This window comes from Dermacentor variabilis, chromosome 7, assembly GCF_050947875.1.
Source record: "Dermacentor variabilis isolate Ectoservices chromosome 7, ASM5094787v1, whole genome shotgun sequence".
NCBI lineage: Eukaryota > Metazoa > Arthropoda > Arachnida > Ixodida > Ixodidae > Dermacentor > Dermacentor variabilis.
In genome coordinates, this window is record NC_134574.1 from 174013058 (window position 1) to 174040711 (window position 27654).

The following is a 27654-nucleotide window of genomic DNA, read 5'->3' on the forward strand; positions in this document are numbered from 1 at the left end:
TAAAATGTTCAGCAAATAAAATATTTTCGAAAAAAAATTGCAAATCGAGTTGAACATTCTTAAATACGAATAAAAAGGAGATGCATACAAAAGCAAATATTTTCGAATATGAACTATTTCTATCAACTGATAGCAAGCTCGTTGGTATGAGGTCCGAACTTTGTCAGAAGTGAGATTCTCTCTCAATCGCTGGTGTGTCGACCTCAACTGTCCTGGCATACTCTCAGCCCGCGCACAACACACCAGTGTTGCATTTCATTGCTTTAAAGTTTATTTTGGTCTGGATCAGGAACACCTGCATCTTCTCGGTGTCAGACAACACTTTGTTTTTTGAGCTCAAACTCCTTGAAAGAAGCGGCGGCACACTCCCCTTTCCGTTCATTCTTCAATGCATAGGTCCTTTCTGTTCTTGTCCTCCTTTTGCCACTCGTTCGCCCCATGGACCATTTGAAGCATCTTCTTGGTCAGTTGCACAGTCTGCATCCGATTTTTCAAACTCCCTAGGGGCCGTGAAAATGTCAGAAAAATCGGCCAGTTGAAAAAAATAAATGCATGTCATTTACTGCTCTTAAGGGCTTAAACCACCACAGGCACATTCTAAAACGCTCTGAACGCCTGTCGGTACACGTATTAGGCATATCGGTGCTCGTACTGTGACAGGAAATACTGGGTGCATGCGTGTATATTTAAGGAATACATACTGTGTCCCGTGGCAATAGGCCCTCCCCAAGCTTGTTATGCTTCACTGCAATACTCGCGCGCACGCTTCACCAAGTAACATTTCTGTATGAAGGCGAAGCTGACTTTCGGGAACTGACATTATGCAATGCACCGTGCTTTCCAAGCTTCTAAGCCAATCGCGAGGACCAAAAAGGCGGAGTCCGTGCCATTGTTGACAGCAACGAATTCTTTCAATAAAAACACGGCAACCAACGGCAAGAAGCTTCATAGTGAACGTCAAAGTAACTAGGCCTAGCGTTGCCGAAGTGGTGGCTACGGCTGCCAGCTGGTCTGCGTGCGAGAGCGCCGGTTTAAGGCAGCGAGGTAATCAAAATGGCAGCGGTGGTGGCTTTGATTAAGCCCATTTCGGATCTGCGGTCACAGCAAAATGTCCAGAAAATGGGACGGCAAAGAGTTCTTGCGTCCGAAATTTCCGACGCAGTGATACATTGACTCTATGGGGTACGTGGCGGTGCCTCGAAGCCATCCAAATTATCAGGAAACCGGAAAGTCGGTCGTCGACTGTGCACTGGCAACTCCTCCAGAAGACGACAGGCCATCAAAGACGATTCATTACGATTCCTGTCTGTTACTCGAGCTAGCATTACTGCGACTTGCGACCCTTTCAATAAAATCACAGCTAATTTTCCCTTATAGAGGCACAAATTCCCGAGTTTTCCCTGAGTTTTCCCTGACTTTTTCCACACTACTCAACATCCCCGAGAATTCCCAGTTTTCCCGGTTGGTAGACACCCTGTATATTTTTGCATGAAAAATTTGGTGCAGATGGAAGGAAACAAAATAAGAACCATAACTAAATGAGCTTAACATGCCATCAGGCAGAAAGCTGCAAAACTAAGCAGCAACAAAGTGATCAAAAAATGAAAGATGCAGCTGGCCTCGAACCTGTCAACTTGCACTCGCGGTATCAGTAGTTTCAATCTGGGGTCGTTCAGAATGCTCAACTTGCTGCTGCAGGCAAAGCGAGGTTCATACATCTACCATGCTGAGTTCCACGACCTTGTTATGAAAACTGCGATTTTGGACCAAATTTTTTGCCATTTCAAGAGCTGCTGCTGCAAGCAGCTGAAAGCTGAGTCAGTGAACTCATTAGATCCTTGGAAATATAGGAATCAAGGCAATAGTTTCATCCCAAATCCCTTCTAACTGGCCAAAAGACCTCCAAAATTTGAACGTTTCTACAGACAACCATACTTCGAACTTCGCATGGAATTTGGAATGGGTTTTTGGTCGTAAATAATGGTACTGCTTGCATGAGATGTCAGGCTAGGCGCATAGTACCTACTTTTTCTAGACATTTTTGAAAGATGGCCTCTAGGATGAGTTATTCAGGAAAAATGATGCTTCCCCATAGAAAACGCACATGTTTGCAGGGGCAGCCACTAGAGGTGCTGCTCGGCGATGTCCCTAATTCCTGGACTTGGTTGCTGCCCAAACCAACTGCACTCAATTCCACAGGCGACAATTTTTGCCCGAACGGCAACCTGCTTTGAAATTACCCTTCTTTCTGCATTTGTTGCAGGTTGCACAACATGCAGGACATTCGGAGCATGGATCGGAAGACCATCCACAAAATCCACAAAGTGAAGACATACTTGCACTGTTTGCACGTATGGAAGTTGTGTTGTGTGTTTGCTGCTGTGGGTGGCTCTGCACGACGTCTGTCACATCAATATTCATCACTTTGGAATGCCCTATTGCCACTGTCAGCATGCTGAAAAATTTGCCCAATCTTCTTTTGCATTTTTGTCGTGTGTCACCGATCCCGGGGGCGTGCGGATGTTACGAGAGATGAGGTTGGGAGACGCAGAGCAGCACCGCAAACAGATTGTAATTACACTCTACTCCAAACTCAAAGTAAAACACAATGAAGAAATACTAACACTTATGCAACCTGCTTAATAATCACTAAACATGTCCTTATTAGCGGCTACATTAGTCCTTGGCGTTTGCTATGTTCCAGCCACCCTAGGCCTATGGCTGCAACGCTACTAGAAAGGACCGTTCTTACTGACTTTTGTCATCGCACGTATTTTCGGAGTCCGAAGCGCGTCGGGTCTTCATCATAGTCTGTGTTCTCGCCGACTCCGTAAACGTTGCTACCTTGTTGGTGGCTAGTCAACTCATCCGTCTCCGATGCCGGTGCCCTGAACTCTGTCGGTGACGTGGCAACCCGGCCTCACCGGTTAGGCCTAACTCCGGGTTCCGCCACTACTTCTTTGAGTGCCAACAAGATACCCCGCGGACTATCATACGTGCTGGTCTGCCTCTGAAGGAAGATCCTTCCTGGAGTTCCCAGCACTGCCATGAGAGGCTGCAGCGAGTCCTGGACTAGCAGCGACACGGACTTGACCGAACCTCCATGGCTCCCGTTGCCAGTCCGATGCTGACGCCACAACTTTCTTGGCCCAGAGCCACATCGATAATCCCAGCTCGGCACCGCTTCTCCCTCGATCACAACTCGGGTCATGCGCCTCGAGGGCTTGTGCCATTTGGACCGATACGTGCACATCACCCTCTTCTTCCTTTCTGCGCCGCATGCCTCTTACATAGGACAGTCTTCAGCCTGGTGAAGATAAATGAGCTCTTTCTCTAACATGTACTTCGGATTGTAGCAGAGCTTGCCTGATAGCATTGCATCTCGAAGGCCCACGATAAAACGGCCGCGGACACACTGCTCTTCTACATTCCACAAAGAATAATTAGAGTGCTTCACCATGTTCAAGAACGCATCAGCTGACTTGCCTCCCCGTTGAACTCGCCGATGGAACCTTGTGCCCTTGTACAGCTCGTTGGCAGCATGTACAAAGTACCCATCAAGCTCACCAACAATGACGCTGTACCTTGCAAAGTCTTCACTGCACACTTTCAATCTCGTCGACTGATCTGGCGTCCGCCCCAATCCCACAAAAGTTTGTGCTGTTCTCGATTTTCCTGTACTGACCTGTGCCAAAGATGTTTGCAGCTTCGTAGGCTTGTGCTCTTATTTCCGTCGATTTTTCAGACATTGCTCGGCCTCTGACTGACCTTCTCAAGAATGGCGCCCCCTATTCATGGGATCCTGGCCAAGCTGCTACCTTCAAATGCCTTATCACCTTGCATACTACTCCACGAATTCTCGCTCACTTCGACCCATCTGCCCCAACAGAAGTCTGTAGAGATGCTAGTGGCTATAGAATCAGCATTGTTTTAGTTCAGTGTCAACATGAGTATGACAGAGTTATTGCATATGTAAGTCACCTGCTTTCACATGCTGAACGCTATTACTCCATTACAGAGTGTGAGGTATGGGCAGTGAGTAAATTCCGGCCATACTGTACGGCTGACCTTTCACTGTTACCACGGACCATCACACTCTGTTAGCTCTCGACACAAAAATCCCAAGGGTAGTCTATGTCGCTAGGCACTACGCCTTCAAGAATTCACCTTCACAGTGGTGTACAAGTCTTGTAGGCTCCACCAGGACAGAATGCTGATCGCTTGTCTCAGCACGCCGTCGATGCTCCAGACTCCAATGATGCATCTGCTGAATAGTCATGCCTTCCGCTGCATTACCGAGGAGCAAGAACGTGATAGATCCCTGCGCGACCTCATCAGCCACCTTCATTCTGAGATGTCAGACCCTTCACTTCACATGTTCCTCCTTCTGAATGGCATCTTATACCGCCGAAATATGCGACCAGAAGGACATGAACTGCGGATAGTCATTCCCTCTCATCTCCAGCCAACTGTACTCACACAAGTCCATGATGTCTCCACTGCTGGCCACCTGGGTGTTTCCAGGACATACGTCGGCAACACTTTTTCAGGCCTGGGCTCTACCGTACATTTCAACATTATGTCGCTGCTTGCGAACCGTGCCAACGTCGTAAGAAGCCTGCTTTGCTTCCGGGTGGAACCCTCCAGCCAATTGATATACCCACCGAACTGTTTTATCATGTTGGCCTCGACCTCTTGGGCCCTTTCCCTACCTTCAGAGCTGGAAATAAATGGACTGCCATTGCAACGGATTATTCAACCCGCTATGCCATCACACGAGCCATCCAGACCAGTTGCACTAACGATGTTGCAGACTTTCTCCTGAAAGACGTCAGCTTACACCACGGAGTTCCTCGCCAGCTCCTCACAGACAGGGGCCACTACTTTTTATCTAGGGTTATCGAAGATCTACTTTGCTTTTGCGCCACAAAACCAAAATTAACGACAGCATACCACCCTCAAAGGAACGTCCTCACTGAACGCCTGAACCGAACGCTTACAGATATGCTCTCAATGTACGTCTCCTCAGATCATCGTGACTGGGATACCCCCTTCCCATTTGTGACGTTCGCATACAACTCGTCACATCACGACACCGCTCTCTACCCCCCACATTCTATTTCCTCTTTGGACGTCACCTGACATTGCCTTTTGACACACTCCTGCCAACTGCTCTCGAGTTCCCATCTGAGTACGCTCGCAACACCATAGCTACAGCTGCCAAGGCATGCCAGATTGCCAACCGTCACCTTTCCGAGTCGTAGGCAAGACAGAAGTCCCTTTACAACCATCATCATAACGTCCAGTTCTCTGCCAGCGACCTCATCCTCCTATGGACTCCTTCACAGTATGTGGGCATATCGGAACTCTCCTGGTACTCTGGTCCTTACCACATTATCCGACAACTCTGTGATGTCACTTATGAAATAGTCCCAGCCAATGCTGCTCCGTCATCCACGTCATCTGATGTCATCCACTTGGGTCGTCTCAAGCCGCACCATATGGCCGCCATCTAGCAGGCACTGGGTAGGCGCTTTCGCCGCAGAGGGCTATGTGACAGTGTCATGAGAGTGACAAAGAATACGATCACCGACAGGATGTAAGACTTAGTGAGGCTAAGCCTAACTTTCCACAATACTTGTTGTACCGGCAATATCTTCCAAATAGTGAACACGGCCCCATTTAACTTTATATCTATACCCAATTCAATATATACGCTTCCCAATAGTATTACCATTTGATTGCACCATCTGGTGGTGTGTTAATACTATGTTTGTGGTGTCACTGCATTTTAAACAAAGCATACTACTACTACAGGTCACAAATTTCTTTCATAAATAAAAGGTGATGATTCCAGAGATGCTCCCACTCCTTTCATCAACAAATATGGCCTTTTTTTATCGCTTTCGTGGGTGTCCCCATGAAATTCGAATTAACAAACTTTTGCTAAGCTGAGAAAAGAGGGAACATTTATTTGTTCTTTAAATGTAATGTATCTGCTAAATTGCAAAGTGCACAATACTTCCCCCATAAGCAATGCTGTCTTAGCATTAGACCAGATTTTTACCACAGGAGAATGTAATATCAGCAGTACTATGAAATATGCACTTAGTAAAGTCAGCTGAGCCTGTTCAACCTGGTCTGTTCAGCCCAAATAATGCCCACCTGAAGAAGCAGATGGTACTTGAGAATCCTCTGTACAGGCTTGAGCAAGTAGGATCCCAGTGGCAAGCTGTGATGAAGTGAGGTCTGGCGAGCCTGCACAAGATTGCAACAAATGTGTCTTCTGTCCCATTTGCAAACAAAGAAACAAAAGAAAAGCCCAGATTAATAGAGCCCTCTGCCTAACCTGTATTTCCAACACCATGCCACCCCTGAACACAAAAAGCATCACGAAGCAATAGAAAAGTTTTATATGTGATACACCTGGCTTTCTTAGCATCGTTCGTACAACTTACCATTGAGATTGCTGAAATAAAAAACAAAATCTAAGCTTGATGCTTTGTAGTTGTGACTTCAACGAGTACATACAGTTAAACTTCATATAACAAACTTCCATATAATGAAATTCTCAATGTAATAACGTATTTACTTTTTCATAACTTCTTGTCCATAGAAAACCCTTTATTTAGAACCTCAATATAACAAAGTGTGTTTATACACAATTTCAATACAGTAAGACGTCGTTAAACCGTACCCGCTTAAACAGTAGTTTCGTTTTAAAAGTAGTAAAGTCAAATCCTCGACTCAGCGGCCATTCAACATAGTGTGTTTGGTATCTGCATGAACCGTACCAGCTTATTGCATAGGCATCGGTTAAAACGTAGCGTATCAACTTTTCGTTGCGCAAACACGGCGGTGTGCCATCTCCATCGGGCGGGCCCGGCAGAACAACAAGCCTCAGAGATCGGAACAGCCTCCAAGCACCCTGTCCGTTTGCACTTGAAGCCACATCAACATCAACATCATTTCAACACCGTGCCTACAAAAAGCCTACAAAGCTTACAAAAAGCCTGGGGAGTGATCACAAACGAATCAAAATCAGTTTTGGAAGGACAGTACCACTGGTAGAAACTAAAGAAAGGAAAGGTATGAGCAAATTGAATGACAGGCAGCTACAAGAAGTGGCCAAAAACATTGAAAGCATGGTATCCAAGCAACCGCAAAGGGCATGGACATACGACGAGTTAATAGGTATTTTTAAACGAGAGCTAGAGAAGGGACAGATTAGGAAACTAGGAAGTAAGCAGGGAAAATATAAACCGAAAAGCTAGTGGGACCGAGAAGTTAAGGAGGCCATAGAGCAACGCAAAGATGCGTACAGAAAACACAGAGCAGCGAATAAAAGGGGAGCCACACCAGAAGAGGTGGAGTCAAAATGGGAGGATTACCTTGCAATAAAAAGAAAAGCATTGGCATTAATTCAAGCCAAGATAGCAAAAGTTGGGGTACAGTGGATGTTAGAGATACGAAAAAAAGACAGAAATGCCTCTAAGAAATTTTGGGAACACATAAGGCAACAGAGTAAGAAGACAGAGGTGGTTCAGCACTCACTGACCACACCAGAAGGAACAAAGGTAGAGGGAGAGGAAGCTCAGGAATATATTAGGTTAACAATAGAGGCAACATTTGCAGAGCCAGTGGGTAGCGAAATGGAGAACAATGACAACAGCAGGACAGAATTAGAGGAAGAGTACAGAAGGATGACAAGTAAGGAATGGGACAGAATTGAACACAAGGTCCCCGTGGGAACAGCGACAGGACCTGATGGCATACCTATGAAATTGATAAGCATATTAGGCCAGAAAAGTAAATTAATATTACGACAACTTATTGAACAAATAGTAGTAGGGGGAGATGTTCCACAGGACTGGAAATCAAGCAGAAGGATATTAGTGTACAAAGGTAAGGGAAGCAAGGACAACATTAAATCCTACAGGCCAATAACTATCACATCAGTCATATACAGAGTAGCAATGCAGATGGTGAAAAAGAGAATGGAGGAATGGGCAGAACGTGAAGAGATCTTGGGAGAACTGCAGAATGGATTTAGAAGGAACAGACGGCTAGATGATAATTTATTTGTTATAACACAGTGCATAGAGATAGCGACAGCCAGGCAGAAACCGCTATGGATAGCTTTTTTAGACATTAGAGGAGCCTATGATAATGTAAACCGAAAAAAGTTATGGAGCCAGTTGAGGGAATATGGTCTAGATAGAAAGATGATTGAGTTCCTACAACAAGTTTATACAGATAATGAGGTAGAGATAACATGGGAGGGGGAAACTACAAAGCCAGCTAAAATAAGAAGAGGTCTCAGGCAGGGCTGTCCATTGTCGCCTCTGCTGTTTATGATTTACATGAGCCAAATGGAAAAGAGACTAGAACAGAGCACAATAGGAACTGACATAAGCTATATGCTGGAAGGGCAGAAGGTAGCTCAAGTACTAGCCGGACTGATGTATGCAGATGATATTGTACTGCTTGCTGACACCCGAGTAGAGCTACAGGAACTAATGAACATATGTGGAGAGGAGGGAGAAAAATTGGGACTGCAATTCAGTAGAGAGAAGTCTGGGATAATAGTATACAATGAAGAAAGGGGGGAACCATTGGAAATACAAAGCACTAAGATTGATCATGTTGAAAAATACAAGTATTTGGGCATATGGCTAAACGAGGGCAAAAAGTACTTGGAAGAACAGGAAAAAATTATGATTGAAAAAGCGAAAAGGAACTCGGCTGTAATGAAACATAAGGCACTTTGGAACTATAATAGGTACGAGGTGGTTAGGGGCGTATGGAAAGGGGTTATGGTACCTGGCCTCACATTCGGAAATTCAGTACTGTGCATGAAATCGGAAGTTCAGGCATGCATGGAAACGAGACAGAGAAGTGTAGGCAGGTTGGCCTTAGGAGCACACGGGAACACCCCTAATGAGGGAGTGCAGGGGACATGGGATGGACGTCATTCGAAGGTAGAGAGGCAATAAGTAAACTAAAATTTGAACAGAGACTCTCAGCACTGGAGGAAAAAAGGTGGGCAGGAAAAGTATACAAATATCTGTACATGAAAAGTTTGAACACAAAGTGGACACTCAGAACTAGGAAGCTGAGGAATAGATACCTACAGCCGAGGGAGGGGGTCCAACGTGGTTCTAGTGTGGGAAAGGAGGTGAAGGAGACGGAAAGAAAAATGTGGGAAGAAAGAATGCTCGGAAAGCCAGCGCTATCAATGTATAGGTCACAAAAACAGGAGATTAAGAGAGAGCTCTTATTTGATAACTCGCGGGGCAGCTCACTATTATTCGAAGCTAGGACAGGCGTTTTGAGAACGAACACATACAGGGCTAAATTTGAAGACGTGGACCTTCGGTGCACAGCATGCGGAACCGAAATGGAGACCACTGAGCATATAGTGCTGAGATGCACAGACCTTCGCCCAACCCTGGCAGAGGGAACAGTGGCAGATATGGAAGGGGCATTAGGTTTTCCCGGGGAACGAGGGCAAATAGACGTGAAAAGAGTGGCAGTAACGAAGGGGAGGCTAGAGGATTGGTGGAGGAAGTCAAGGGATAGATAATACTATAAATCGGGGAGATAATGTTTCCTCTACTGTGTTAGATAGTTATTTTGGGGGGAGGAGGGGAGTGAAAACTAGGTTAAGGAAAAGAGGATATAAAGAAAGGGGAAAAAGAATAATAATAATAAAATAGGAAGGGGAGCAAAAGGCTAGGTGGCGCCAGCCGCCGCCCGTTACAAAGGGTATAGCCGCCATCCATCCATCCATCCATCGTGCCAGAGAGCGTTGTGGAGTTGTTACAATATTCTAGGCACTGTAGCCTGTGCTGTAGCGTCGTGCAAGCAAGGACTCACGTCGTTCCGAAGCTCGGATGAAAAAGACGCCGGGTGCTCAGCATAGAAGAAAAATTAGACATCGTCCGTGCTATCGAACGTGACACGAAGAAGTCGGCGCTGGCACGCAACAGGGATCTGCTGTTGACTACAGTGTGTGGCATTTGGAATGCGAAGAAGTTGCTCGGCAGCGCTGCTGCGACCGCGAAGACATGTCGTCTACGAGGTTCGACTTTTCGTTATTGTTGCCTGTGTTGTTGCCGAAGTGTCAACTAGCGACAGTGATGAGGACGACACGGAAAGCGACAGCACGGGCGATTCAGGCCCGACAGTAGCATAAGCTGTGCGTTACGTCAGCCTCATGAATGCAATCGTCGCGACAAGAACAGGGGCACGATAACGTAACTCTATTCCAAATTAAAGGTATTCCAAACTCCGGCACCCGGCAATAAAAAAGGCGCCCCAGGACTTCTGCAGCACTACTGCTCACGTGCATGGAGAATACGTAACGCCAACAAGGAATCTGCCATGCGAGTATTTGCAGAGACGGGGCTGGCTGAAAAGCTGGCACGCAGCTTCAGCAAGTTTGAGGCTGCTGTCGTCGTCGTGCTAGGCCGCCGCGGCATCAAACGAAAATAACACTTTTGTCGCGCGAAGTGAATCAATACTGCATGTTTTTTTTCCCTTTCATCGCACTCTCTCCAAGTTCCGTTTTCGACAGGTAGGTGGCTGATATGGTGTCTAATAATGGGGTGGTGCCAAGAAGCTGTCCGGGGTGTAACGGAATATGTTACCGATATGTTAAAGAAAAGTGCTTTTTGCTCTCGATTTCTGCTTCGTGACACTTCACAAGGGCGTGGATGACGGTCAGCCTTTCACCACCAGCCATCACCACTGCAAGCGACGCTACTTGCTGTGGAAGCGGAGTGGATGTGAAAACATGGATGGCTTCACTTAATCCATACCACCGATGCAAAGATATCGACAACATGGCAGGAAACCATATTTTTCATTGCTAACTCTCAAATCCCCCTAAGATTTTTTTTTGCGTTCAATTTTCATTTTTCGATTGCACGGTATCGTATTGCACTAAATCTCAGCTACTAAGCATTCATACTTCTGCACGTACTGTAATGTCTCAGACACCCTATGCCATATGATGCCAGAAAAAATGGCACCATAGACACCCAAACACTAACCAAAGAGCAGTAGGAGGCTAAGTTATCAGACCCCAACGATAAGAGACAGTGCAGCCTCACCTAATGGGCACAAGAGATGACCATGGCCCGCAGCTGCCTGGAATAAGAAAGCCACCCACCTAGGGCACAGACTGTGCTTGCTCAGAATAAAAGTTTTATCTCTTTCTCGATTACCTGATAATTCGAAATATTTTACGGCCCCTTCCATGTAAGAAAAATCGATCAGTGACAGTACTTATTTGCATAAAGGGTCGAATTTCATAGAACAAAATTTTGATAGCACGAAACAAATTGTCGATTTTACCGACTCAGTTACATCGAGATTTAACTGTATTAGACTGTACGGTAGAACTAAGCCAGTGTTCTCATATTCCCCAGGCATCGCTTGGCTTATTAGCATTTTGTGAGCTTGCCAGCAAAGATCCTGCAAGCATCTACTTTTGCACACTTTTTGCGGGAGAGAAATGGCCTTTTCTGACGTTGCTGTTAGAAGATATGTGTCTCCACATGTATCCACAGAAAAGCAATGTATGAGGGGGGGCCAAGAATAACCAAACTTTTTTTGTAATAAACATTTTTATTAATTTTAAGAGAAAAACTAATTAGTTGCCTTCAAAGTAGTCTCCTTAACCTGCAATGCACTTGTCAATTCGTTTTTCCCACTGTTAGAGGCACCCTAGGAACTATTGATTTGTAATGTTGTTGAGGGTCACCTGTGAAGCTGCTTTTAAGTTGGCGGTCCCATCCCAGTGACATGAGCTCCGCATTTTAGCCTTTGTTTGCGGACACACTGTGCTTTCTGCGCTTATTGGATGGATGTCCAAAGCTTACTTTCTGCGCTTTACAATGATACCTAGTATTATCACCTGGCCTGAAGCCTTACCCGATGGCAATCAAAACAGTGTGAGCAAAAAACAGCGTTCTTTGCTAGCCTCCTTTGTACTACGCTTCCGGCAAAACTGTACACATAACAAGATGAAGTTTGCTGTACCTTTAAATGAAATGTTATACAAGGTTTCTATGAAGAGATATTGCGTGTAAATAAATTAGAAATTTATATAGGAGCTAATAGAAATGGGCAAAACAATAAAAGTTTATGAATGCATATCTTTTTTTTTCCTTTTCAATGCAGAATAACAATATTTAGTGGTTTTCTAGGCTACAGTCCAGTTATCATCTATGTGAAGTTGTTTTGAGCTCTGATGAACAGTTCATAAGTTATTACTTCAAATTGGCAATTTATGCCTATGCTTGGATGCACATTGGCAAACAATATGCAAAACTACTGAAGAGCTGAAAGTCTTAAATTTTCAACAATCAAGCAGCAAGCCCTTTTCTACAATTATATGAAGAGAAAATTGTCTTATGTTGATTAACGAATCTACAAGGAAGCAGTGAATTTGGCTAATTTTTCTGCTGGCCAGGTCCGTGCAAACTAACATTCCTTTTTTGAGCAGTAAAAACAGCGCTAAACAACAGGAAGAGGAGAGGGACACAGACAGCTGTGCTGACTAACAACCAAGTGTCTTTATTCTTCCAGTCAGCATACATATATAGTACTCCGCTGCTATCTCAAGGCACAGAATCAATAGAATTCAGCATGCGCAGGGGAGAAAAGTGCAATTAATGCAATAGGAAGGCAATCTCCTTAGGAAGGAGAGAAATATAGAGAAGGCTTACACATGCTTCGCCGCTACCATGAATATGGAAAGCTTCGGAAATGAGACGTGCGCGATCATAGCAGTATTTTTCATTACAAAATTACATTACATTTTCAAAAATACCGCGATGAATGTGCACGTTTCATTTCCGAAGCTTTCCACATTCATGTTAGCGGCGAAGCATGTGTAAGCCTTCCCTCTATTTCTCTCCTTCCAAACAAAGGAGATTGCCTTCCTATCGCATTAATTGCACTTTTCTCCCCTGCGCATGCTGAATTCTGTTGATTCTGTGCCTTGAGATAGCGGCGGAGTAAATATATGCTGACTGAAATAATAATCACGCCGTTGTCTGTGTCCCTCTCCTTGTCCTGTTGTTTAGCGCTGTTTTTACTGCTTGTAATCATGAACCAACCAGCCCAAATGCGTAATCTTCTGCAATCCTTTCTTCATGTACATGCTAATTCACAGCGAGTGCTGCACATTAGTAGAGTCATACAACGTCTTGTAATTACTAACACTCATGAGTACTAAGCAGTGCTTGAAACAAAAAATTTCCAATAAATAATAAATCTCACAGGCGTTTTTTAGCAACATGCAGCATTGCAGCAAGCTCTGGTGGGTGGCTGTTGCGATGTTACAACAGGAGATCTGCTGTAGTTGAGAAAAATGCCTCCCGCCTCCCTTCTTTTCAGGATGAGTTGTGCCAAGCACCATTGTCATTTTGTTGCTGCGCATGGTGCCCTTTGCACGGCTGCTGCTTTCAACAGTGGCTCGGTTGAAGCTTTCTATGTGTAAAATGGTCTATGCCACTCATTGATGGTGGTGAGTGGTTCGTCACTGCTGCTTTTTGATGTGGCTGTCAAGTGAGTGCGGGCTGCTGCTCCGAAAACCATCTCAGTAGATGGCCTGCTGACTGCAGTGCTTACTGCCCCAGCGTAACACAACACTAGCTGTAATAATACAGAAAGATTGAGACTGAAATGGACAGAAGCGATGTTGATCGCCAACTAGCTTTGTTTCTTTTTCTTCCTAGCATCTACTTTTTTTTTTCAGCATTCTCTAAAGTACAGGCCCGCTAAACAAAGGTTTTAGGATTGAAATGATAAACAGAGCTTTGTGCCTATAAACAGATAGATAAATAAAGGAAAAAGAAGGGAAGAAAATTGCTATTGACCGCAGTAGCTATCTAGCACAGTCTCCTGACACCTGAACAGCGGAGGAGGGGCGAGGGTAAAAGACTAAGGAGAGATGTTAGTATAGAGTAAAAAAGAACTCTACAACAGAGCGACTAAATAAAAAGAAAAAATGGCAGTTTGTTTGTGCAGTGACTTCCTTGAGAAAGCTTGTCATTGGCAAAAGATGAAGTGTGGAACGAACATTCTTGTTCTGTGGTTCTTTGAAGTTGTGCAACTTCTAACTATCAGGAGCTTCACCGAAGACATCGTCCTCCGCATAGAGTTTCTAAATAAATACCCTAGAGGGAAATGTGGCGCTAGTGTCTACGGGGGTTCTTATGAGCATTGCCTAAACCTACATGGGAATGATGGGAAGTACAGGCTTCGGAGTGACTACGGCCTTTAGACTAGTTGTGTTTGCTTGCGGCGCAGTAAACAAAGCTATACTCAAAAATTATCGCGTAAAATCTAATTTTATTTCTGCAGTGTGTTATATAATGTACAACACGCTACATAAACTTTGTATGACTTTGAGATGGAAGCACGGTTTACTATGGTTTATCACCAGGACACATCAGGGTATGCATTCTTGTGCGATTCTGTTCCCGATTTACACCAGAGAATAATTATTTATTTATTTTTCCAACAGCTATAACAACCGCGCATGTACTTATATAAAAATACTCATAAATTATTTATGGAAATAAAAATGTTGTATTGTGAGTAAGTGTTGCGCCCTTGAGCGGAATGCTGAAAGTGTCGTTTGCTACGATGCCTGCTCGCTGTAAATGCGAGACTTTTCTCGCAGGTGAGAGGCACTTGCGAACTCTCTCGCTCTTTCGAAAGGCTGCGTCGGCTGTCACGATTGCTGAACGTCAAGTACTTTTAAGCACATCAGCTGCAGTGCTAGCTAGGACACTAGTGGCCTCCTACGAGTATGCTTCATCATATGTTATATTGATGTACCGCTTCCGAAGCGTTACAACGTGGCTTTGCACTTACCCATTTTGCGACACTAGGCTACAGCCAAGAAGCAGCAACCTTTCCTACCACAAGTAAGTTTGTGTTCTCAAAGTCCTAAAACACACATTTCAATGAGCACATAAACGAGCAATGCATAATGAAGCCCTCAATAAAATTTGATCGTCAAGCCATTAGAAGTACAACTGTCTTGTATCAGTAGTGCCTTCTTTATCCTATTCTTAAGTTTCATAAAGCACGTAACGCTACAGCGCCAACCTAACGCACTTAACAAACCAAGGCCTAAACGCTCAAAACATGTTCTTTCAATGTTTACGATGGCGTCGCTTTCTCGTCATGGCTTCGACACCACACCGCGACACAAACATCGTTCCAGCTGCTGGCTCAGCGCGCTATCGCCACTTCGAGCAACATAACAAAGGCAGAGAGCTTTGCGTTGCACTGTCCCACTGCAGGTTATAGCAACTGCGCTTGGAGTGAAACCAAAACTGCCAAAAAGATACTTGTAGACTACTTCGCCAGTCAACACATTGCCAATCCGAAGCCTGTACTTCCCATCATTCTCATGATGGCTGAACGATCGCAGCACCAGATTTCCCTCTAGGTATACTAATATGAAACTCTATGGTCCTCCGGGATTGGGGACGGAGAACCCCCGTGCACTCCTGACAAGGCGAGTCCTACGGCGGTAGCCCAGCCCTTGGGAAATCGTGACATCACGGATTATAGGCTTCCCAACTCATCTGACAGCTCAACAGCAACAGAGATGGACTCGGACAGTGATTACAGGCTAGTCCAATCGTGCCACTTGAAGCGCAAGCTTCGCAGGATGTCAACAGGCTGTGATTGTACCCATAAAAGCAGATGTGGCGAACAAGTCTTATTTGTTAGCTACAACCCAACTAAAGTAGGAATGAATATGAATTCGTTGAACAGGCAATTGCTGACAGAATGTTTCAACTGTATAGCTTCAGGACATGTGAAAGAGATCCGCATTAATGCTTGGAAGAACATTCTGACAGTGGATGTGAGTTCTCAAGCAGTATCGGAGGCTTCGAAAGCTATTGAAGTGCTTGGCAACATTCCTGTTCGCTCATTTCTAGCGTACAGGAAGGACACATGCACTGGTGTTGTGTCAGACTTGGACACTGACATCAAGGATGAAGACCTGCGGTCTCTACAATCATTGACAGTGCGAATCCTTGACATCCACTGATTTGGCTGCTCTCGGTGCATCAAGTTGGTCTTCGAGTCAGACTCTTTGCCAGCATCGATTAAAGTGGTGTACAGTCGAACCCGCAAAAAGACGCCGATCAGTTCGATATAGAGCATAATTCAATATAAACCTGCTGAATAATTGGATGTCATAAAAGCACATACCATTTATAAAATCACTTTATTGATGAAACTAGCTTAGTTTCGCATGAAATAGTCCTGTATTTCTTTCTGCTTGGGCAATTTCACTGCCTGCGACGCACGCACTTCTCCACATTGTCTCAGGAGTCAGGAGCAGCTGAGGCCGCAACCTTCCGCATTCGCGCAGAAGCACCGGACTAGTGCGAGCGCACCAATCACTTCGGACGATGTAGGCAAAGGACGTCATTGATTTACTCATTGTGCCCACTTTCACTTGTGCTCAGTACGATGTCGGTACGATGTCGGTACGATGTAGTCTTCGTTTTCGGGCTCTCCCGTGGTCGCGATACTATCATTTGCACTCACAAACTCGTCCACTGTTGATTCGTCAACAGCTTCCGGAAATTCTGACAGCTCGCTCCAAGCTTCGGCAACACCGGCAACGGCTGCGTCGCATTCACCAGAATTTACAGTCAACATTGAGCACGCAGAAGCCGGCACGGCTGAAGCAATTTCGGATGAACTACTCGTACGCGGCCGTGCGTACGCGTCGGACGCCATGAGCACCGGGGCGAGAGTTTGGCCGCTTTAGCCCTAATTTCCCCCTTATTCTTCAAGATCGTCCTGAGAGTTCCACGGAATCATTCACGCTGCGGGGACACATCCAACTTCTCACTGCGTTCGACCCCATTTACGATTTCGAGCTTCACGACAAAAGGCAAATTCTGTCGCTTCATCATGGCCACACTGCGGGAGAAGGCCCACAAGGCACACACACAATGGACGACATGATGGACAAGAAAAGCACCGAGACAACTCGCACTTTCGCCATTTTGCACGACGAGGGCACAAGAGCCTCTGATTGGCTATCTGAGCAAGTGCTGCGAGCGGGCCAGGATCGTTTTTTGCAGAGGGGCGTCGACGGTTCGTCCGAAGCAGCGCGGTCACGGTAGGGAGAGCGGTTGGATGGAGCCGCGCCATCGGGTTTCCCCGCAACCGCGAGGGAAAGCCAACTTTTGGGGGCACTGTTCCGCCGCTCGACATTCGATATATCGGGAGTCGCTGCTATTTCTGTTCGATGTAAACGTAATTTTTGCTATATATACTCATTGTAACTATACCGTGCCCAGATATTGTCTGATATATAGAATTCGATGTAAACGGGTTCGATATAGCCGGGTTCGACTGTATGTGAGGCATTCAGTACAGTACAACCATATGCACCACGACCGTTACAGTGTCACAAGTGTTTCAAACTGGGCCACGTGAAGGCTGCGTGTAGAAATCCTGCATAGTGCCGAAGATGTGGTGGTATTCATCAGGTAAAATCCTGTTCAACTGAAACTGTGAAGTGTGCAAATTGCTCCAGAGCCGACGAAGCGACATGAAGCAGATTTTCTTCCCTTCTTCAAAACATGACTGATTGACGTCGCCTGATGGGAGAATCTGAACTACACGAAAGATGGCAGCAGTGATACCTTTACCTTAAAGCCAGTACATCGTCACAAGGCTGCCCCTTCAAGCTTTTTTTAATCCTGGGAAATAAAACAAAGGGTGCAGGGTGTCGAGACTGGAGAATAAAGCGGGTCGGAAATGATTGTCCATCGCTGCGAGGCCAGATACTGACACACACTCAGCGCAGTGTGTGCAGGGACATTGTCATAATGAAGGCACAACTCTCCACTCCACTACAGATCCGGCCACTTCCTTCGTATGTCCTCTCACAGACACCCTAGAACCCCTGGGTAAAGAACTATTCATTAACTGTCTGTCCAGCTTGGACAAACTCATGATGGACAATCTGGACATCAGAAAAGGTAATCAGCATTGTTTTGACATTTGACTGAACTTGTCTTGCCTTTTTGGGTCACAGTGATTTGTGGGGATTCCACCAACTTGAAGCCTGCTTGGTTTCTGGGCTGTAGCTGTGGTGCCAACTCTCCAACTACTGTTATCACTTTCAACAGAAAATCTGGGTCTGCAGTGATTTTACTTTCATAGTCTTCAGACACTGACAACTGTCTTTGCTTCTGTCACGTTGTGAGGAAGTCTGGGCACAAATTTCACTGCAATTAGCCTCATTTGCAATTCCTTAGTCATAACTCCTTGGAATGCACTCTAACTAATGCCTGTGTTCTCTGATAACTCATCGATAATCATTCGGTGATCTTGGTTTATCAGTTCATTAATCAAACCAACATTTTCGTCCATCTGATGGTTGAAGGGCAACCCGAACAAAGTTCATCTTCAATGCACATTCTGCCATCCTTGAATTTACCTGTCCAATACTTGAGTACATCACAACGCTTGTTCATTGAAGACTTTTTGAAGCATACCATGAGTTTCCGTGAACGTTTTAGAGCGCACCTCATGGGCACCTGTACCTGCAGCAAGCATCGGCGTCCCTCGTAACCGAGTGAACGAGCACAGTGAACGATGAAAGAGCCAACGCAGGGCGCAGTGGGGAATGAAAGACGGCGATAGCGAAGAAAGCACGAGGAGGAAAGCAGAGGAATAAGGTATGGCACAAGAATGAGAAGAAAAGCGTAATGCCATGCAAGGTGGGATCTGCGGTGACAACCACTACAATATGGCGCCAGAGTAGCACGCCGTAGTCTGTTCACCGATGGCATGCGGTGAGCAAGTCTACTGATACCATATATAGAAACAAAGCACTGCATGAGCAGAGGTGTGTCTGCAGTGGCTGCTGTGAATCACACCCACACGTCGCCAACATGGTGCCTCTTATGGTCTCCGGATTAGCGGGAAATCGCACCACACTTCGCTCTATTAGCAACATGCCGTATGACACAGATTGTCTGCACCAGCCAATACGTCACTAAATGAAAATACATATGGAGCTGACGTAATAGTTCTGTGGAAGCCTGCAAGGTGGAGAGAGCAACTAATAAAGAGAAAAAGACAGACATCCACCCAATTAATTTGCCACCCTTTATTAACGTATTGAGCTGCACTCAAATTTCACATAAGGGAGTGTCATAATCATCAGTGACTTCCTTCCTAAAAGAAAACAAAATCTGATGCTAACACACTGCTCCTTATGATTGCACATGACTGTTTCACAAGCGTGTCGTGTTTAACCACTTCAAAACAAAGCGATGTGAACAACAGCTTGCTTCTATGACGGCTTCTGTCAAGGCACTGACAGAGCTTGCTACACATAGAGGCGGAACATGAAAGTACGCCCTCAAGAGACGTCAAAACAAAAGTTCGCGTTCTTTGGGTCGCCCCTCGTATGAAGCTAGAGCCTTACAGCAGTACAATGGCAAGTTCATGAAATGTTGTTCAGCAGGGTAATAGTGAAGAACAGTACAGCAGGACATGAAGCAATGAAACCTGCAACTGAGCATGTGCAGCAATTCACTGCAGTCACAGTTACATGACAGAGCATGTACTAAAAGCCACACGCTCTCTCATATTTCGTTCTGGCATGATAGCACACTAGGAGGCTTATGAGAATGAAAGTTTGCTTTGTGACATAATCAGATGAGGAATTACAGAAAGTCTGGCATCAACAGGGAGCCTGTAGAGTGACGCTAAATATCCATATTTACTCGATTGTAACATGACTTTTTTCATTATTTTCATTGCTTGAACTTGTCCCTCGCGTCACATTCAAATAATGGCAAAATTCACAATTTAAAAACACATACCCTAAATTCCATGGTATTTAGCGTTATGGTGGCAGCCTGTACCTTTACGTCTCGATCCAATTCATAGACAAGTTCACTGAAGTCAAAACTTGATTTTTGTTGGAATCGATGCCATTTCCACTGTATTTCTGACTCGTGTTATAGTTATAGTGGTGCAGTACCCTGTGGTTTCTCGCGCTTCGACTCTGCTTATTCGTTTCATTATGCTGACTTAGTACATTCGATATGACGCCCGTCTCGAGAGACGAGCAATTTGGACGGCCACAGAGGAGGGAAACAGAGGAGGCAGCCCAGCGTCAACGATTCGCGGTGGATGATAGGACCAGCAGGAGGCCCTCTTTAAATGTGAGGCCAGTTGGAAGGGCTCTGGGGACCTAGTGGCCTGGTACTATCCCCGAATGAAATGCTTGTGCTGCCTCTTAGGAAGTACTTAATCTCAAACAAGCTCGAAGATGACATGATCTCATGCTATCACTTAACCGGCGATAGTTTTGCTTTCGCGAGACTCTGCTTGTCCTGGCACTGAGCCCCTCTAAGTATACCACCGATAGTGCTCTTGGCACTGGTAACAAGCTTGGGACAGTGCAAAAAAACAGTAGTCAGGGATGTTTTCGGTGCCAAGTTAGATGAAATTTCGTGAAACTGAAATTCTCCAACAGGGATTACCCAAGAATACCGCCCAAGGAAAGCTGTCTCCACCTCAGACAAAGACAATAAGTTATGAGAGCTTGTTTCCGAATCATGATTCCTTGAATAAAGGTATCATTTCTTCTATTCATTTCACATTACATTCACTTCTTTTTTTGTCCCACATGAGTGGAAAGTAGACCCTTGCATTACATTCAAATAAATACGGTACGACTTTATAATTGTTTCTCTTATTTTAAAGAGGCTCTGAAACACTTTTTCAACTAATGATAGAATGACCTTACTATTAGAGGACGTTGTTTCATAGATACCATGCCACATAAATTTTTAGAATCCTTTAAACATAAGTGAAGAATCACATCAATACCTGCCTCTCTTTTTGTCTCCACTAGCGCACTGGTAGCTGCACAGGAAAGAAGCCAAGGGAAAGAAAGAAAGAAAAAAGCAAGGAATCCTTCTTAGCATATGCTAAAGGGACTGTCAATTTTTAAATTCAATATTAGCAATTATATATTACTGGGAATGTTCCCGCAATCTCAAAATCAGCAAACTGTTGGGTACAGCTGCTTGCGACACTGTACCATCAAGAGAGCAAGCAATTTTTTGCTGGTTTTGACACTTGTTTCGACAATTGCCGGCTGCATGCAATGCAATAATATTTGGCTCACATGTTCGCAGCAGCCTGTTGTACAGATTGGCAATGCTTTCTTAGTATGCTCAAAAAGTGTTTCAGGGGCCCTTTAAGGCTTCAGTATAGATACCACAACTTGTACAGAAATTTATTGTAATTAGCACTGCACGTCTCATCAAATGCTCTTAACACATCTTCCAGTGTAATTCACCTGTTTGTATGCACAGCAGACCACTGCAAAAAAATATGTCCCGCCTTCCCTCCCCCAGCTAATTATTGACTGATTAGTATTGATAATTAATTAAGTACTTTCTGCACAAAGCAACGTAATAAGGAAGTAATAGGCTTAAAGCAGCCACTGTTTACTTGCAATGCAGGAAAAGGTAACACAGTGAGAATGAAAACACTTGCCTTGAATATCTCCGCTGTCTCTGCTTTACCAACTAGTTCTGTCAGAGTTGAAACCATTCTGCAAAGAAATTATTCGAAGCATGTGAAACTCGAACTGAAATACTGGAACCCACTGACTGCATACCAAGCAAGACCAATGAAGCTACAGCATCTTTATCAGGTGTAAAATGCACACAAAAGCAGACGCGCCAGTATCTGACCAAACTTCTTTCAAACTCTACAATTTTCGCCTTGACATCTTGCTCGTTTCTCCCAGAGCAAGGATCAAACCAGACAGTCTCTCAGCTGAAAAGTGGCACAACACAGATAAGCAGTATAGCAGCTTGGGCTTGTTAGTTTTCCATCCTGTTAACAGCGCATAATGTAGATGGGACACAAGACGAGAAGACGACACCACAAGCGCTGACTTTCAACGTTTATTTAAATAAATATAAACGTTGTTGAAAGTAGGCGCATGTAGTGTCATCTTCTCGTCTTGTGTCCCATCTATGTTTTGCACTGTTAACACTAGGACAGATAAGCAGGCAGACTATCCTAGAGTGCAAATATTGCAGCTGATACTGTAATATCATTTAACTGCTGATAAATAACTTTTAGAAACAAGGCTACAGAATCTACGGGATCAGCCTACTCTGTGCCACCAACGCTGCAGATTTATCATTGCAGAAGAGATGGCAATAACCAACCAATGTTTCACTTTCACATTCTTCTTCTGGCTTACTAAGCTGTCACTCACTATACAATTCGATATTCCAGAAATGTAATCTAATAATCTACTTTTAATTAATAGTTACCTGATGTATACCTCTAAAGGCTAATCGAAACTAACTTTTAGATCGTACAAAAGGAGTAACTTCAGATAGTGTAGATATAAAGCAGCTCATTCTCAAAATTTTACATTTAGAGTACAATAGAGCGTTTGCAAAAATAGACAATACTCATACCGCAACTGACCAAAAATTCAAAAACACTGGCTTCAACTCTTCCTAGTAAAGATGCAGAACACAGAATGTTAAGTATCAGCGCAGCAGGTAGGCATAACCTCCAAGATCAAGTGCTGCCTGCAGCATGCTGGACAACTACGAGGCTGTAGTCTGGTATTGCCTTCGCATTTTCTAACAACCGGGTGCCTGTATCATCAGCTTCGGTGCTATTCAAAAGCTGCTAATAAGAAAATTAGATAATTACCAGCCATGCAGCTTTGCAAAGATTGCTGCAACAGCACACACTACAGTCAAAACCCGTGATAACAAAATCCCACAACAACAAAACTCTCACAACAAAATATTTTCCTATCCTCAGCGAATGTCCATAGGATTCAATGCACTTCGTACTTCATCACAACGAAATGTCGCTGTACTACAATCCCAAATATACGAAATTTGCTGCAATGTAAACCTGCATATTACCTACTCACACAAGGCTGGCAGGCCCCAAAATGTCAAATGCAATTGCTTTGCACTAAAATTGCATAAAATGCCACCACATTACACTGACATGGTCGCTGCCATTTTTGTTTACAAAAACAACCAATTGCCAGAAGCGATCACGTGCGCTGGAAACATGTCATGGCCGCCATATTGTTTGTTGATCGCCTGTTTGAAGTGACACGTATGCTGCTACTGGCATGTGACAACGGTATTTGCACACCTAGTGCAGAGCATAATGTGCACCTCGCTGAGAAAAATGCAGCAAGAACAAAGAAATCCGTGTCCCACCAATGTGGAATTGTTTATGGCGCTTGAGATGGCGGTCCCAGCATGGAGTGCCACCCATCGAGCCGTGATTGAGTCCTGGAGTATAGATCCCTCGCTTCAAGAACAATAGTTTTGGTGTCATCCGACAGGTATTGCATGCGGATTCAGCGCCAGATGTAGACTTGCATGAGGGGGCTATAATCTCGATCAACTGCCATTGGGTATACGAGCTATGATCACATTCCCGCTCGGCACCAGACGCGTCAGCGCTTAGGAGCGTGCGCTTAAGAAATTCTACTGCATGCGTGGAGTGCCGTTGCTCTGTGTCCGGTGCCAAGTTATGGAAAATTTAACACAAGTGATCGTACATCCGGAAACAATTGACCGAGAATACTGCCCCACAGCAATTGCTGATCGACACATGTGGTACACTTTGTACTTTTGGCAGTGCGGTTCTAAATCCTCGAACAAGCTTGCCAAAGTAGCCTAACGAAATTTTGACAGTAAATTTTTGTTCTGCAAAGCATTACCTATCTGTGGTGTCTCATTTCGCAACAACGAAATTCTCGGAAAAGCAAATTTTTTCCCTTTCCCTGCCGATTTCTTTATTGCGAGATTCAACAGTACTCATTCGTAGCTAGGGGTGCGCGAATATTGAATATCACCAAGTCGAACAGTAAATCTTCAAATAATTCGATTTGCAAATTGAATATCTACTACTAAATTTCTCGAATATTCAATATATTCAGTGCAGAGACCCGCACAGTGCCATATGTCACGTGTGCCACGGAGCTCCTCATGCTTGATACCACCCAAGTGAACGTTTCACATCCTTTTCGCCACAAAAGGACTGCTGAACGCGCTGCGGACTTGGACATGACGAGCGCTCCCTGACGTCTGCGGGATGCAGAGACCACACAGAAATCACCCGAACATCACAATTTGCAGAACAGCACCGCATTGGCCAGAGCCGCCTCTTTCAGTACACAGTTCATCCTAGTCAAGAGTATCGATTGAAATAATGCAACCCCCAGACACAGGAAATAACATAATAAGCAGTGCATATTGCATAAACAGTTTGCAGTGCAAAGATTGGGCGACTTAGCCGCTGATAGGCACACATATGGTGTTGGATACGTGGCGACAAACCAAAAACTGTAAAGACTGCTGCAATACACAGGCCTGCTATTAAACTAAGGACCGTATTGGTATTAAATACAACAGAGAGTCGCTAATTCATTAGTTTCGTAGGAAAATGAGCACTTGATCCTGCTGAACAGAAATTCTATTGATAAGAAAAATACTTTCCAGACCTTCACAGAATATGACCGAGCTGTAATCAGTGCTGGCATACTAATTTGGCGTTCCCTTTAATAAGAAACGCAGTACTTATGTCTCGATTTCTATGTATCTTATTAAGATAGCTTGCTAGAGTCTTGTTATGCAATACTAGGAGTAATGGCTAGCCGGGCTTGTTGGTATGATAACATTATTTTGCAAGCAGCGCAAATAACGGGACACAGAAAGAGGCACATGACACAGGCACTGACTTCCAACAAGTAGGTTTAATGCGTGAGTGCAGATTGTATAGGCAGGGAAGTAACAGTAAAAACATAAATGGCATGGAAACATGAAAAGAATGATTTCAGATTACACGTGGACTGAGATCGGTTAAATTTGGAGATACACGATTTCCTTCTCTAATAACTGGATGGATGGTGAACTTATGCATGAAAGACCACGTCGGGTGATGGCAAATGCTTCAATAATTTCATGCATGCACTGGTCAGCATGCTTTTGGATGACAGTGACTTTTCTATAACACAGGATACATTTACATGATCTGCAATGCAGAGCAACGTTGCTGCTGTAATTCTGTTTTATGTTGTTGGCATGCTCCCGGAGGTGATCATTGAGGCAGCGTTCCCTTTGTCCTAAGTAGGAGCGCCCGCACTTCAAGGGTATTTCATACACGACACCTGTGATGCAGCTGGTGAAGGGCTCCTGATGCTTCTTGTTTTTGTGGGGGTTGTCTTGGTTGACCCTTCTGCATAGGGTGTTCAGCTTTCCCGGGGCTGAAGAAACAACCGAAACACCTGCCCTTCCCGCGGCCTTTTTCAACCTGTGCGATACCCTGTGCACATAGCGAATGACAGCTGTCTTCGAATTATTGATCTTGGTTTTCCATATCTTCTTTCTTTGGTGCATTTCTGCTAACATGTCTTCTGCTAACTGTACCAGGAGGACGCTTGGAAAACCAGCCCTCAAAAGCTGCTGAACCTGGCCTTCAAAGGCTATTTCAATTTCATGTGTGCATGATCTTTGCAGTGCATTACGGAAGGCGGCGATTCCCCTTTTCACTAACCTTGAGTGAGCCGACGAAAACGGCAAGAGGCTTTTTGCTGAGCGGGATGCATACCTCCAGCATACATGTTCTTTCTTGAACAGGAGAAAGTCCAGAAAGCACAAGGTGTTTGCCATGCATCAGTTCACCATTCTTCCAGTTATTAGACAAGGAAATTGCGTGTCCGTCTGCAAATTTAACCGATCTCCGCACACACGTAATCTCAAGTCATTCTTTTCGTGTTTCCATGCCATTTATATTTTTGCTGTTACTTCCCTGCCTATATATTCTGCACTTGTGCAATAAACCTACTTGTTAGAAGTCAGTGCCTGTGTCGTGTGCCTCTTTCTGTGTCCTGTTATTCGTGCTGCTTGCAAACAAATACTAGGAGACTTCCAAGCATGCTCAGCTGTGTAATTTCATGCCCAAAATTTGTAAACACTAAATTTTGTGAAACATTTTCTGATATTCGATACAGTACAAGCTAATTAATTCACAACTCATTAATTCGAAATTTTGGATAATTCGAAGTAGCTGCCGCAGTCTGTCCAGCAGTGTATTGAAAGCAATATGCAACGCATCGCGCTAATTCACACTGAAATCCGTGCTGCCACCGATAATTTGAACTCCACATCATCGCATATCGGGAGAGTGCTAGTGCACGGGAACACATTGCCGATGCTGGTGTCGCCACGCAGGTCACACAGCGTTACTCTTTCCGTCTGCGGCCCTTTGTTTAGGCCAGAGCAGAGAGAGACGCATTTACACCTTGCCAGGCGTGGTAAACGCCTCTGTTGCAGGTCAGTTCTCTCCCTCTCTCAAGACCTTCAAAATAAAAACGCAGATGCGACGCTACATTTATTTTTAAAATTTTTTTTCCCTTGCTTTTTTCATGTTACACCTCGGAGGATATGCTCTTTCTCTACGAGGTGTTCTGTTGAGGAGCGGCACCAGGTAATGTCTAAAACATGGTGGCTGTGTCGTTTATCAGCGCTCGCAGTTCCAAAAAGCATAGCCTTTGAGAATCAGGGCTGTTACTCAAAAGGAAAGTATCACTGGGATACATGTTTAGACGCCACCTATTCGTATAGTGGAATTCAGCAGCGTGCAGCCGGCGCAACTGCGAGAGTACAACAGAGACCAATGTCGCAGCAGGTTGTGGTGCATTTCACAAGTGTATTTTAGAGTGCAGCTCTTGTTCCTGCGGCTAGCATTGGCGGCGCAAAGGGACGTTTATAGTCCAACCATTTACGGCCAGCGCCTCCTTTATTCTTTTAGTGCCTGAGCAAACACTCAGAGCTGCCGCATGGCAGCGCTGTGTAAGTAGAATACAGGAAGCTGGCACTGACTGGCAGCACACAGTACGAAGCTAATGAATTCGTGTTTGCATCCGTGTTTGATTGCATTCGTGTTTTTCTCACGCTTCTGCAGGTACGTCTTCCGCATGCAGTCTGTCTGGCCATGCTGCCGGCGCAAAACTTGCATTCACATTTGGTAGTACGAATGCAACTACACATTCAATGTTACTGATAGGCACGGCGTAGTTAAACATTTTGCAAAAAAGCCCCCTTTCGCAAAAGTACGCGAAACTTTGAGAGTGACGTAAGCTTCAATGACATGTGGAACTTTGCATACGCAATAAATGCTTTTTATTTCCACCGTTGAAATGGTCCAATCAATGTAAGCCATGACTCGCAACACATTGACCTTGAAAACATTAATTTCTCTATTTGCACAGTGATATCTGCATGCAGGTTGTGCAGAGCCTCCCATTTCGTAATTGACAGCACTGACAGCAGGGCGCATTTTTCACCCACATCCCATTGGCTCAAGTTAAGAGTCAGACATAGAAGTTCTGCGGAAACCTGCAAGGTGGAGAGAATTAATAAAGATAAAAAATCAGACATTCGAACGAGTGGGTGGATGTTTGATTTTCCCTTTATTAATTTACTAAGCTAAGAGTCAACACTGCGACTTTAAACTTGAATAACAGCGTCTGTTTGCACACATCGGCCAGTG

The 27654-nt window shown here is 44.7% G+C and overlaps 1 protein-coding gene across 1 annotated transcript in view; it reads right to left on the reverse strand.

Annotated features, from left to right (window-relative positions):
• The window catches only part of GEFmeso (Guanine nucleotide exchange factor in mesoderm), a 204301-nt gene that overhangs the window by 151266 nt on the left and 25381 nt on the right, over positions 1–27654 (reverse strand). Inside the window, exons 7-8 of the mRNA XM_075700746.1 lie at positions 21595–21652; positions 6166–6258 (exon numbers count right to left, since the gene is read on the reverse strand). Coding sequence (XP_075556861.1) covers positions 6166–6258; positions 21595–21652 — 151 coding nt within the window. The remainder of the gene's footprint in view (positions 1–6165; positions 6259–21594; positions 21653–27654) is intronic.